We start from the raw sequence: 13,258 nt of genomic DNA on the forward strand, positions 1-13,258 counted from the left end.
TGTAATATTGTCAATAACTGAGCCACCCTTTTTTTTGTCACTGTAGGTGTGTACAAATCTAACGTGTTGATGTGTTTCACAGGGATCTCCTGGTAACAGAGGATTCCCTGGTGCTGATGGGCTTCCAGGACCTAAGGTACAGTGCATTTTCACACAAACTGCTTCTAGAAGTTGGTTTACTCTTTAACTCATAATGGTATAACCACAAAAGCAAATAGAAACAGCAAAATTGAATAATCAAAAATGTTATTTTTTGTAAAGGGTGCTCAAGGAGATCGTGGAACATCTGGACCACCAGGGCCCAAAGGTTCTCTAGGCGACCCTGGTCGTACAGGAGAACCTGGTCTACCAGGTGCAAGGGTAACACTGAAGAGCTTGATTTTTTTCTTCCAAGACTGAACATCTTTTAATTGTCTTTATTTTTTCTGTGTAATGTCTGTTAACTATACTTTCTTTGATATTTCAAAGGGTCTTACTGGTACCCCTGGAGTCCAGGGCGCAGAAGGCAAGCCAGGACCACTGGTAGGTCAAATTGATCATTCACAAATAAGTCGTTGGACATACTGTGACATGTGGTCAGATTATATCTCAAAGGCTGAGTAAAATTTGCTTTTCCTCTTATTTAGGGTGCCCCAGGTGAGGATGGTCGTCCAGGTCCAGCAGGGTCCATTGGAAACAGAGGTCCTGCAGGAACTATGGGAGTTCCAGGCCCCAAGGGCTTCAGCGTAAGATGGCAAAGTCAATGTATTAAAGGTCTGTTAAAGGTGATCGATCAGTTCCTCATTCTTAAATTCACTTTACTTTGAAAGGGTGACCCAGGAAAGACAGGCGAACAAGGATCTGCAGGCGTGTCAGGTCAAAGGGTGAGTACTGTAGATGACTGAAAAAATGGTGTACTTGTTTGCATGTTTTCTTTAACATGGATCATCGGGTTCTGCTTGATCTTATTTCTGCCACTTTGTTTTCAGGGACCTCCTGGAAAAGATGGTGAAGTGGGCCCAGCTGGTCCCCCAGGGCCATCTGTAAGTTTCTGATGTATTTTACATTATTTGCATTTTCCTCCCGAACTGTCATCAACAAATGACTGATACTTTAATGTCTTTCCTCACAGGGTGTTGCAGGAGACAGAGGAGAGCAAGGACCTCCAGGTGTAAATGGATTCCAGGTAGGTAATGGGTTTTGTCTGGTAGTGAGAGTCATTCCATGAGTAGCTGGTCGTCCAATGTTACTTTTTAAAAGTACCTTATTACATTAGGAAATTAAATGTTACGTGACAACATTGTTTTCTGGGAAGAGTAAGTAGAGGAATCATGCCTCACCAAAAAAAAAATGTCAAAGAAAGATGCAGTTTAACAGTGAGCATGAATGTGTGAAGTATTCTAATGGCCATGTATGTAAAACGTATGTGTTCTTTAGGGTCTGCCTGGAAATCAAGGTCCCCCAGGAGAACCTGGAAAACCAGGTGATCAAGTGAGTGTGCCAAAATGTTTACACACTCATACATCAGTTGTGTGTGTATTGTAAACTCTGTTTGGATTCAAATCATACCTGTGTTTGTGTCTGTCAGGGTATTCCTGGAGAGCTTGGTGCTGTTGGTCAAATTGGACCAAGGGTAAGTGAATCTCCCGATCACATATTCTCTACAGTTGACAAAGACTTCGTACTTCCTGCTTGACTGTGAAAGTGATATTTTTTTTCTCCAGGGGGAGCGTGGAATACCTGGAGAGAGAGGAGATTTAGGCCCAAATGGTCTGCAGGGACCGAAAGGAATTCCCGGCGCCCCTGGTCCAGATGGACCAAAGGTATTATTACAATAGGACAATCTATTGTATGTTTTTTATGCCACAGACAGACAAAAGAAAAACACTAACTCTTGGTATTTGTCACTGCAGGGAAGCCCTGGTCCTACTGGTGCCCTCGGTGATGTGGGTCCTCCAGGTCTTCAGGGAATGCCGGGAGAAAGAGGCATCTCTGGGCCTTCTGGGCCTAAAGGTGACAGGGTAAGTTTGTCATCATCATCAACTTCTAATATTTGTATTTCTTACTCACGATAAACATTGTGTAGCGCATGCATAACACAAGCTATCTTGAATGTACAATGTTTATTTTCTTCTGTCTGCATAGGGATCTATTGGTGAGAAAGGATCAGAAGGTACACCAGGAAACGATGGAGCAAGAGTAAGAACATTTTTCTTTCACTCAGTGCAAATAGTCGACATGAACACAGTCATTCAAGTTACCTTTGTAAGGCTTGTCACAGCTTGTTCAAATAGATGCATCCACTGACATGACAGCACAGGTTAATGGTAGCGATGATGAGCCAGTATCTCCAACAGTGTTTCTTTTCTGCCAACAGGGGGCCCCAGGTCCTGTTGGCCCACTAGGACCTGCCGGACCCAGTGGTGAGAAGGTACAGTTTTGTTTTGTTTTGTATTTTACGCACATCACAAAAGCAGCTATCAATGATTCAAGATTATGCTACAGGAAGTATGGTTGGTTAGCTGGTGGTGCTGTTTTTCCCCAGTGGGCCTCCATAATGTTGTCTGAGACTTACTGCCTTCTCCTGGATTAAATCATCAATTACTTTGTCGCTTTCCTTAATGTAATTCTCTTCTACTTCAATCTTTGTCACCTCGGGTTTGTTTGTTGTTGTTTTAATGGCAGTTTACATCTGTAATGTTGCATTATTGTCTTCCTTTCCTCGTTCCTTTCCCTCTACTGCCTCCTTCTGCACTTCCTCAACTATGTCAGAATGTGAAGTTGTGACTGAGAAAGTGTTATTTCCCAGGGATGCCCATTAAACTGTTCATTCTTATTTTCTTGGCAGAGACTCAAAGCATCTGTCAGCTTGTGATGACTTCAGCTATAGCACTGCTTCTTAGAAAAATAAAAAAATACTGGCTTTATGGAACGACACATGCTCAAAAACTATTGTCAGTCAATCTGTGTAATCATTTCAGGGTGAACCTGGACCCAAAGGACCAGCTGGACCTCCAGGATCCAGAGGAATGCCTGTGAGTCTACCTGGTCTGTCATTAATCCTATTTGGTCTTGTTTATAGCGCAGTGGTATAAACTTGCATATAAATATTTTTCCACAGGGAGCAAGAGGTGAACTTGGTCCAATTGGTGCCGTTGGATTTTCTGGACCCCCTGTAAGTAATTAAACACATCTCTCAGCTTTATAGCAGTTATATATTTGTTGAAATAATTTCTTACCCAACTCTTACACTCTACAGGGTCCTGACGGTCAACCCGGAGTCAAGGGAGAGCCTGGAGAGCCGGGCCAGAAAGGAGATGCCGGATCACCTGGACCTCAAGGCTTGTCTGGCGCTCATGGACCTCATGTGAGCTGCAGATCCTATAAAGACATGTTTTGTTACTTTTTCCACACAAACAGTAACGTGCTATTATAAACAGTGTCATTAGTAGTTGTTATACCTGTGTTTGCTGAGAAATTTGGCTCTAATTGACTGTTGTTTTCTCAGGGACCCGTAGGTGTTGCTGGACTGAAAGGCGGAAGAGGAACACAGGGTGCACCAGTAAGACTCCTTATTCTTTAATTCTTGTTGTGCAGATGTCAATCAGTTGAAACTTGCAGATCTATGTCTGAGCACATTAATTTCTCTGCTTCCAGGGCCCCACTGGTTTCCCTGGATCTGCAGGAAGAGTGGGACCACCAGGCCCAACTGTAAGTATCATTCAACACAGTCAAGAAACCAGGTGGAATTAAAATTAGAACACACAGCAGCAGCTACTCTCAAATCAAATTTCTCCAAGCATCGAACATTTGACTGCACCTGTTCATCTGCAAAACTCTTCTATCTTGGTTTGGACTCTCCTTGGTGCCGGTTGAGCTTAGACTGAGCCATGCTCTAGTTGCATATTAGATCCAAAGTGGGCCTCTACAGCATCTGTGATGCATTAGCATTGTGATTTGCACATTCCACTTACATACATTCCAACCCACATAGATAAATACTATTTTATCAAAAGCCTCAAATTGTAAATTATGATTATGATCCAAAGGAGAAACCATTCATATTAATTTTAGCAACAAATATCTGTGTCAATTACTGTGCTGTAGAGTCTGAGTGCATCTTTACACAGTCGTGCGATAATATAAGGTGGACCTTTTCCTATCAGGGACCACTTGGAGAACCTGGACCTCTTGGACTTCCAGGAAAAGAGGGACCTCGCGGTCTTCGTGGAGACCATGGACCCCCTGGAAGACAAGGAGAGCATGGTCCACCAGGACCATCAGGCAGCCCAGGGGACAAAGGAGACTCTGGAGAAGATGGACCCACGGTAAACTGATGTTTTAGTGATGACAGGCAATTTGATAAATGCTGACACAACAAATTAAAACATTTATATTGGAACATTGTTGGAAAAATGTCTCTAATTAACTGAAAGATTTGTCCTTCTGTCATTTTTGTAAGACTATTAAAACTGATGGTCCACTTATCGCTCCATGCTGCTGCATGCTGTAAAGAAAATTGCATTTTTATTGACCCAAGCATGCTGTATTTATTTAAACTGCTTTATAATTACTGTTGACGATGGTAATTCCTCTGAAACACATATTCATTAAAATGAAGGCCACTCAGTGTCGTGAGTTTAAACAGTCTAGGTTTTATGACAGAGATTGAAAAGAAAATCTAGCTGCAACAAGTCATATATATCAAAACATATTTTTTTGTTTGTCTGTTTTTTAAATATTAATATTATTTTTAGTATTATTTCCAAACAGATTCACATTAGGTTTCCATAAACTTGTTTTAATGAGCATTTTTCATCTATGCTTTAGGGTCCTGACGGTCCTCCTGGTCCAGCTGGAACCACAGGACAGAGAGGAATTGTGGGTCTTCCTGGTCAGAGAGGAGAGCGTGGAATGCCAGGTCTTCCAGGACCAGGGGTCTGTATCACTGACATCATAGCCAAAAATTAAACGTGGCTTTTGATGAGTGTGTTTTTGATTATTAATTACCTGTTTCTTGCTCTTAGGGTCCACCAGGAAAACAGGGTTCTACAGGATCATCTGGAGAGAAAGGTCCCCCAGGTCCAGTTGGTTCTCCTGGTGCTAATGGACCTCGTGGTGATCCTGGTCCTGATGTAAGTATCAGTTTTAAATTCTTCCCTCAGGGATTTCTCTAAAGTAGTCACATGTGTTATGTTTTCATGTGCTTTTTAGGGCCCTGCAGGTTCTGACGGCCCACCAGGCCGGGATGGTGTTCTTGGACAGAGAGTAAGTGACTGCAAGAATTGTGTGCTACATGTTGTGTTGTACACTTCACGCAGCAAATAACCAGTGTTACTTCTCTAGGGGGATAGAGGAGATTCTGGTCCAGAAGGATTGATTGGGCCACAGGGACTTCCTGGCCCTCCAGGTCCTGTTGGTGCATCAGGTGATGCTGGAAGGCGAGGAGAGGCTGTAAGTGGACTTTTTCCAAGTCGGTGTCTCTGCAAAATGTAAAAGAGTAAACTCATTCATGCAAACGAGAACATTCTGGTAGGAGACTGTATTTAACCTCTGGAGGCTGTTTGGTACGTGACTGGCTTTAATATGAAGTGACAGGAAGGATGTGAGAGCTGGAATTCATCTTTGCTGGCAGTGGCCTGTTATCCCTGAAGGCCATATAATGATCTGACCCATTTGCAGGGCTCAAGAGGACCAGTTGGTCCACCTGGCTCGGCCGGAAAGAGAGGATTAGTGGTGAGTCTGCAATATCCAGATCAAAGCATCTTGACACAATGGGGCTGAAAGACCTTAGATGCATTGTGGGCTTTTGTAAATACATTTTTATTAGTCCATTTCCCATGACAAAAAGAAATATGAGCTGAATCTCTTATGCAGGGACCTCAAGGACCAAGAGGAGATAAGGGTGACCTTGGTGATCATGGAGAGAGGGGACAGAAGGGACATCGTGGTTTCACGGGTTTGCAGGGTCTTCCTGGACCTCCAGTAAGTCACAGTAATGAAATCATGTGGTCAGACCCATTTCAGATTCACCATTCAATTTATAGCCAGGAAAATAATTAAATCACTTTTTTTTAGGGTACAACTGGTGAGCAAGGAAGTTCAGGAATTGTTGGACCAAGTGGTGCGAGGGTAAATCACTCAATTTCATCTTTTGTAGAATTCTGAGTTAAGATTTATATCAAGGCACTCATATAAGGTTAACAAGTATTCACCATAATGTGACTCCTAAAGGGACCTCCTGGACCTATTGGGCCTCATGGAAAGGAAGGATACCTTGGACAGCCGGGGCCCATGGGACCTCCCGGAACTCGTGGTATCAGTGGAGAAGTTGGGCCAGAGGTAGGATCTCATCACATAGTAAATAGAAAGAGTTCTCACTGTGAGAGATTCTTCGTAAAGAGTTCGTAAACAAGTGTGCATGAAAAGTTTAACGAGAGAATATATTGATGCTGGAAATCAAATTAAACAGCAGAATCTGGGCTGTATAAACCTATTTTAAATGGGTTAGGGTAAGAGTGACATCACAAACACAGCTCAAATAATTAAATACGTATTACATCATCAATCTTTGTATGGTAACGCTGCGTAACCCACTCGACCGTTTCTGACGGTATAAGTCAAAGCAGTCTATGAAAAAGCATTACGGAGATAAAAGCCACAGAATAAAGACAATAGAAATTGGTTCGCCGAATGACAACTGTAAAATTAATATTTCCTTTGAAGATTTATTTGCTAAAAGTAATTTTTTCAGTCGAACAAAACACAGGAAGTCAGATGGACTTCCTGCTTCGTGTTACACTCAAAACATTCCGTAGGGGACCCTACGGGAAGCAGCCAGTCGTGTCACATCGGGGCGTTCTGCTGCTTCTCATTGGCTAACAAAGCTGTCAATTTCTATTGGCTGTAAGGCAGCCAACGAGCTGTCGATGATTCATATAGACCCATCCCTCTCTGAGATACAGGCCAACAAAGAGAGAGACAGCTCAATCGAGCCATCTGGTGTTCGTTTTTGGAATGGAAAATACATAGAATTATGCAGGAACTTTGAAACAAAGCCATGAACTGCTGTACTGAACATTAATAAACATGAAAAAATACAAAAGGCACAACTGTTTCTAAAATGTGACAAATGAGACCTTGTCTGTAATTTCTGTACTAAAACCTCTCTAATTTTGTTCTGCTTCACTTGATCAAAGTCAAACTGAGCAGAGATGATGTTCACGTTATACTTTGATTTGATTGACGTTTAGAGATTCATCTGCATCATTCCAAAGAGATACTCATCCTGAAATCCCTCGTGTTCCATTTACGATTTATTATGAGTGTGCAATTTCTGAGCAGTGACTGACAAAATAGGCTTAGGAGATTGAACAACAGCTCAAACAATTAAAACAACTATTCCTAAATCCACAGGGTCCTCCAGGAGAGTCTGGTCCTGCAGGTCCTCCCGGTCCCCCAGGACCTCCTACGGCTGCCATGGATGATCTCTTTGGCCCTCAGGACTATGACGACTCTGGTCCTCCTCCTCCTCCTGAGTTTAGTGAGGATGAGGCTCTGCCCAACAGCAACTCCACCAACGCGGTGGTTGTTGACCCCAGTGTCCAGGCCACGCTGAAGGCTCTCAGCAGCCAGATTGGCAGCATGAAGAGTCCAGACGGCAGCAAGAAATATCCTGCCAGGACCTGCGATGACCTGAAGCGATGCTACCCCATGAAGAAGAGTGGTGAGTGTTGGCAAGCAATCACACAGAGTGGGAGAGAGTGTCACACTCGTTATAAAGGTCTGATTTCATGCTACAAGAAAATCAGAGGTTGTAAAATGTGCATAATCACTTGAAATAAAAAGAAATGTGCTGCTTTAGAACAAGCTTTTTATATAATAATCAGGCTACAGCAGCCAGAAGAGAAGCATTGGGCTTTGAAGTGGACACTTCACAAATATAGACAAATGGCTCTGTCTCCCTGAACCCGATACATAAATCAACTAAAAGATGGTGGAAAAAAAGTGATGAGTGATCACAGTTTTATTCTCCAAGTTAGCCCACTTGTTTATCATGATCTAAACTCTGCTTCCTTCTCACATGAGACATGTGTGGATGGAATCTTATCAGGAAATGTCTCGATGTCTCGAAACATCAGCAAAATATCAGCACTACCAAAGCCTAACGACCCACTGATCATTTTTATCTTGTAGGTGAGTTCTGGGTCGATCCAAACCAAGGCAGCGCTGAGGACGCCATCAAAGTCTTCTGCAACATGGACACCGGGGAGACCTGCATTTCCGCCAACCCACCCAACATGCCTCGCAAAGCGTGGTGGAGCTCCGCCAGGAACAAGCCTGTGTGGTTCGGAGCAGATATCAACAGAGGAACTCAAGTGAGAGCTTGTCGTTTGTTTGGTGGAACATAGATGTTGTTTGTGGGCGACTCTTTATCGATCGTTCTATTCCTTTCCTCCAGTTTGCTTACGGCAACAAAGATCAGCCGGCCAACTCCATCGCCGTGCAGATGACCTTCATCCGCCTCCTGTCCAAAGAGGCGTCTCAAAGCATCACGTACCACTGCAAGAACTCTGTGGGCTACAAGGACGAGAAGACGGGCAATTTGAAGAAAGCCGTGATCCTCAAGGGCTCCAACGACCTGGAGCTTAAAGCAGAGGGAAACAACCGCTTTAGATACACAGTGGTGGAAGACTCCTGCTCAGTAAGTCCCGTTGTAGCTTTTAGAAAATCATTATTAAGAGTATCAGGTACTGTATATTCTGTAATTCTGGTCGAGTTCTTTTAGTAGTAGCACTTTTATTTCCCCAGATTCACAGTGAAACCCACAATATCAACGCCTACATCTGTCAAATTTGTCGCAAATACGTCTTCGAAAAGCGTTCTAGCTTTTAGTTTCCCTGGAACAAGGCTTTTATTGTGAAATACTTGCAGAACTAATGGATGCATAGGTGATACTGTAGCTGTACTTCCCTTTTAAATCAAACTAAATGGTGGTGCTTCACGAGAATACAACTGGATAGTGTCTTTCGGGAAATAGTTTTGGTTTTAAAATCCCCAACATTGTGTGTTCATGGGAATTAAGTAACACCAGTGAGCCAGAACATTGTGATGGGCTGAGGCTTCCAATAGATCTTTCCTTTATTGTTTTTCAGCGATGACAGATATAACATTGCACTGACCAAGTTCCTCTTTGTGTTCCCATCCACAGCAAGCAAACGGCAACTGGGGCAAGACAGTGTTTGAGTACAGGACACAGAAAACAGCAAGACTTCCAATTTTGGATATTGCTCCTGTTGACATTGGTGGCCCAAATCAAGAATTCGGCATCGACCTCGGGCCCGTGTGCTTCTTATAAGAGAGCGAAAGCACAATAATATGGATGCGTCGAGGACAGTCCTCAGACTTTTGAACTGACCGCTGACACGATCAGCCACATTGTACATACAAGTACTGAGAACTATTCTGGCCTTGTGGCAAGATATTTATTGTGCCTTTCGACCCAGTTCAAGACATCGGTGATTTGTAAGTTAGAAGAATGTTTGAAATTGACACAAAAAAGAAAAAAAAAAGGGTTAAACATCGGAATCATTCCTCTGTCTTCTTGTGTATGCTTGACTTGACTCTTCATGCATTTTGAAAACTAACTACAGTCTAGTTTACTGCAAAGATCTTAGCCTTTAACATTTCCTTTCACAAGTCAATATTACAAAAAAATTTATGAATTTAAAAAACTAAAAGATATATTTTAACTGCTGTTTATAGGCCCAGAATTCCCCCCTCCCACTGACACGTTGTCAAACGTTGTCCGGCAGTGACTCTTTTTATGATTTTTTTTTCATTTTAAATGTCTGAATATAAAAACAATGTGGTGCTATTGAGGAAATAAATACAGCTGATGACACCTTTACCAGCTCAGGTATTTTCTCAAGACAAGTTTTGATGAAACCAATGTCTGTATCCAGTTATTTTTAAACTCTGTACCGATCACGTAGAAAATTAAAGACACATTAAGACTGTCGATTCCTCAGTGTTAGCTACCTCGTCACCGAAAACTGAGAGAATGATGACACTACGTGTAAGTCTTTTTTCTCTTTATTTTTATTTTTATTTTCACAGGTGCTGTTTTTTGTAAGTAGTGTGATCTTTGTGCACTTCTCCCGGCTTCGCGGTACAGTGCAGGGTTTGGGGATGACAATAAAGATCTTTCTGTCAAAAGATGGAGAGATGAATGAGGTGTCGTGTGACTGGTGTGTGGTGATTTGGGACACTTTTTTTCCTTCCCTCTACTTCGGTCAAAGGTAGCACAGAATATTCCATTTTTTTTATGCATGTCAGTTCCCCCTTTGCAGTATTATATGCTCTTTTTTTTATATAATCACTTTTACAGAATAAGGTGGCTGTGAGTGCCTGTGTGCTTTTGTATTTCTTGCTATGCAACAAATTAAACAAAAATGCTTGTAAATCCCCCCAAGCTCTTGTCACATTAATTCAGGTCAAGGTTAGTTCAACTTTTGCAGAATTTGCAAAACAATCAATTTTTATTACACATTATTTTGTCATTTAAAAAGACAAATGCACTTACATGACATAAGTTGGTTTGTTTTTAAATTTAGCGTTCAAGCCGTCACATGATTCCATTGTTTGTATTTATTGGACTTTACTAGCTACAGTTTACAACACAACGGTGCATGAAGTATTTCATTCAGTGAAATAGGCCGAGTCAAGTATGACTCGTGGGTGAATTTGAAAGTCATTTGAGGCAAAAGGATTTAAATTGTGAGCGGTGATCAGTCAACTTTTGGAGGGCTTCAAAGTCATTCCTTGAAAGGCCCTCTAAAGTTTCCTACAGTCTTGATGTTCACCGTTTATAGAACAAGCCTTGTTTTGACACATGCACATGGACATACTCACATGTCTGCATGTTTGCAATGTTTTGTCATCAGTTAGCCTAACTCTTGTGTCAAAGTCGGTTTTGGTGACTGGGAAGAAAGTGTGTTGCTCCTCGATCCCCCAAAAAAACCCAGCCAACTTTACACCATATCACTTCTCGACACATAAAAGCTACTCGACTCAAAAAAAAAAAAACACGTCTCACTACTGGACCAAAAAGAGGCACAAGGCCACAATCGCGCCTGCGATGAGGAGAAACGTAGCCATGCAGGTGGTGACGAAGATACATTTGCGGGTGCAGTTGCAGCAAGGACGCTTCATTTCAATCTTGATCTGTTTCCGAATGCATTCAAGGATGATTCCTTGGACATGTAGGTGCGGCAAAAGCAGCATGTGCGCCCTCTTCCTCATAAACATCGTCTTGAGCTCTTTGTTCACACCCTCCGCCACTGACCTGTACAAGGTGACCTCCGGAGAGAAGTCTTCGGGGAGATCCCACTTGCTTCGCAACATCCCCACATAGCGGTTTATGTGTGTGGCAGCCGAGAGGTCATTGATTATGTTGAGAGCGCCGCTGATCTTGAAGATACGGTGGAGCGTTAAGATGAGGAACTGCTGTATCTGCACCTCTTTCTCTGGAGACAGACGAGTACAGGTCTCCGCCATGTTCACCACCACGTCTTCCCCTGGGGGCGACTTATCCACCACGTCCTCCATTTTTTTTTTACGTGGATGTGTCAACGAGGAAGTTCTCCTGTGTCTTTATCTTCCGTCCTGGTTTGTTCTCACTCTGGTTTCGGTGCTTTTTTTAAAGACATTCACGTATAGGCCTTGAAGTCAATTATGGTCCCGTTGGGTTTTTCAATGACAGTTGTCATTCATTATGTTGCATGAAGCCTTTGATGTGATATATGATGTCATATAATTTGATGTCATAAAATCATCAAATGGAGATGTTGATCATTTCAGATGCTCACTGGGATCTTTTGTTTTTTTCTCTCAATACGTTTGGCTTGTTTTTGTTGTTTTCTCCTCCATCTGATAAAATCTAACATTTCAACAAGAACTTGCTTAATTTAAATAAATACTTGATTGAATAACACTTGTGGTCTGTCTCTCCATGTTTTATTTTGTGTCTGCACTGCTGTGCACTTGTGTTAAGGTAATATTAAAAATACATGAAACAGATCATCAAAAAAACAACTTAAATTAAAGTCAAGTTTCCTGGAAGCAAAATGGGTAAACCCTCATAAGAAAGAAAAAGGCACAAAATAAATGGACATAATCTTCGACTACTTCCACACATTTTCCAAGCGCTACATTACATTAATCTTGTCAACAGCACATTAAGTTTTGTTCATCAGATTATTTTTGTGCACGTTAGTCCACATTGTGTGCCAGCCATTCTCAGACTTAAGAGTCCTGTGGTCAGCCTTAAACTTGGAATTGTCTGCAGTCAGCCAACCCCTGCAATTACATCTTAATCAACACACACTTTTTTTTTTTTCCTTCCTGGTAGCAACCAGTCCTCCATGCCACACCCACCACTTAATCATGTGTTCCATCAAAAATGACCCCCACCATTTACAAGATATGTTTTCAGCTACTGTATGTGTCTATTAAAAAAAAAAAAAAAAAAAAAAACTGAAAACATCTGAACATCAACATTGAGGTATAGTTATAGCACCACCTATTGGCAAAAAAAACCCCCAACCTTTAATGTTCTACTCGTAGGTTGAGGAAGTTGCAGTTACTTTAACACAAAACATCACGTTTAACCAAAATCGCCAAAAAAAAGTCTCATGGTTTCATGACCTACGCCCAACGATAAGTTGGCTAGTTTGAATTTCACTTTACTTTTGGAGCAATTTGCATGTGTTACTACAGTATGATTATTTATGTCTTCATCCTATAAATAATCAAGCCTTTGAAAAACATTTCCTCAGAGGATATTTGTTGGGACGGTGAGAGGCATGAGTAAGGGAATGAAGTAGAGAAGAAGACTCCTGCTGCGAGGCTTCTCTATCTCTACCACTGATGAGAGGAGGGTGGAAAGTAAATGTAAATGTATGTAAAAAGCTAAAGGCCAGTGTCTATGAAATAATTTATGTATTTAAATTGTTCTTTCCAGGAAAACAATAAATGCAGCATTCAATAAAAGGTGATTTAAGTTGTTGAAATTTGGTCAGTAGTTGCTGTTGTTTGTTGAGATTCAATTCAATCAATTCACACTTTGGTAATATTGTCTACAGGTTATTTCAGTTAACTGTTTATCATTGTTAAACTGTTCAAATGTAGGGCCACACACATGGACCAAAGAAAATAATAATTTGCATCTTATGCCAGTGATTCTTCTTTTTCAAAAAGGTTCCAGGCAGGCTGTTTA

General features: G+C 41.7%; 1 protein-coding gene across 1 annotated transcript in view; it reads left to right on the forward strand.

Moving 5' to 3' along the window:
• Positions 1–10,662, forward strand: part of col5a2a (collagen, type V, alpha 2a) — a 34,357-nt gene extending 23,695 nt beyond the window's left edge. Inside the window, exons 24-54 of the mRNA XM_083903164.1 lie at positions 83–136; positions 262–360; positions 469–522; positions 627–725; positions 810–863; positions 969–1,022; positions 1,112–1,165; positions 1,417–1,470; positions 1,568–1,612; positions 1,704–1,802; positions 1,893–2,000; positions 2,125–2,178; positions 2,357–2,410; positions 2,961–3,014; positions 3,101–3,154; positions 3,239–3,346; positions 3,488–3,541; positions 3,637–3,690; positions 4,146–4,307; positions 4,810–4,917; positions 5,007–5,114; positions 5,194–5,247; positions 5,326–5,433; positions 5,662–5,715; positions 5,857–5,964; positions 6,058–6,111; positions 6,214–6,321; positions 7,396–7,705; positions 8,176–8,357; positions 8,441–8,683; positions 9,191–10,662. Of these exons, the coding sequence (XP_083759290.1) occupies positions 83–136; positions 262–360; positions 469–522; positions 627–725; positions 810–863; positions 969–1,022; positions 1,112–1,165; positions 1,417–1,470; positions 1,568–1,612; positions 1,704–1,802; positions 1,893–2,000; positions 2,125–2,178; positions 2,357–2,410; positions 2,961–3,014; positions 3,101–3,154; positions 3,239–3,346; positions 3,488–3,541; positions 3,637–3,690; positions 4,146–4,307; positions 4,810–4,917; positions 5,007–5,114; positions 5,194–5,247; positions 5,326–5,433; positions 5,662–5,715; positions 5,857–5,964; positions 6,058–6,111; positions 6,214–6,321; positions 7,396–7,705; positions 8,176–8,357; positions 8,441–8,683; positions 9,191–9,337 (2,952 nt within the window). The 3' untranslated portion in view covers positions 9,338–10,662. The remainder of the gene's footprint in view (positions 1–82; positions 137–261; positions 361–468; positions 523–626; positions 726–809; positions 864–968; positions 1,023–1,111; positions 1,166–1,416; positions 1,471–1,567; positions 1,613–1,703; positions 1,803–1,892; positions 2,001–2,124; positions 2,179–2,356; positions 2,411–2,960; positions 3,015–3,100; positions 3,155–3,238; positions 3,347–3,487; positions 3,542–3,636; positions 3,691–4,145; positions 4,308–4,809; positions 4,918–5,006; positions 5,115–5,193; positions 5,248–5,325; positions 5,434–5,661; positions 5,716–5,856; positions 5,965–6,057; positions 6,112–6,213; positions 6,322–7,395; positions 7,706–8,175; positions 8,358–8,440; positions 8,684–9,190) is intronic.
• Positions 10,663–13,258: the final 2,596 nt, after the last annotated feature.

The sequence above is a fragment of the Microchirus variegatus genome, assembly GCF_963457635.1.
Source record: "Microchirus variegatus genome assembly, chromosome: 16".
NCBI classification, from domain to species: Eukaryota; Metazoa; Chordata; class Actinopteri; order Pleuronectiformes; family Soleidae; genus Microchirus; species Microchirus variegatus.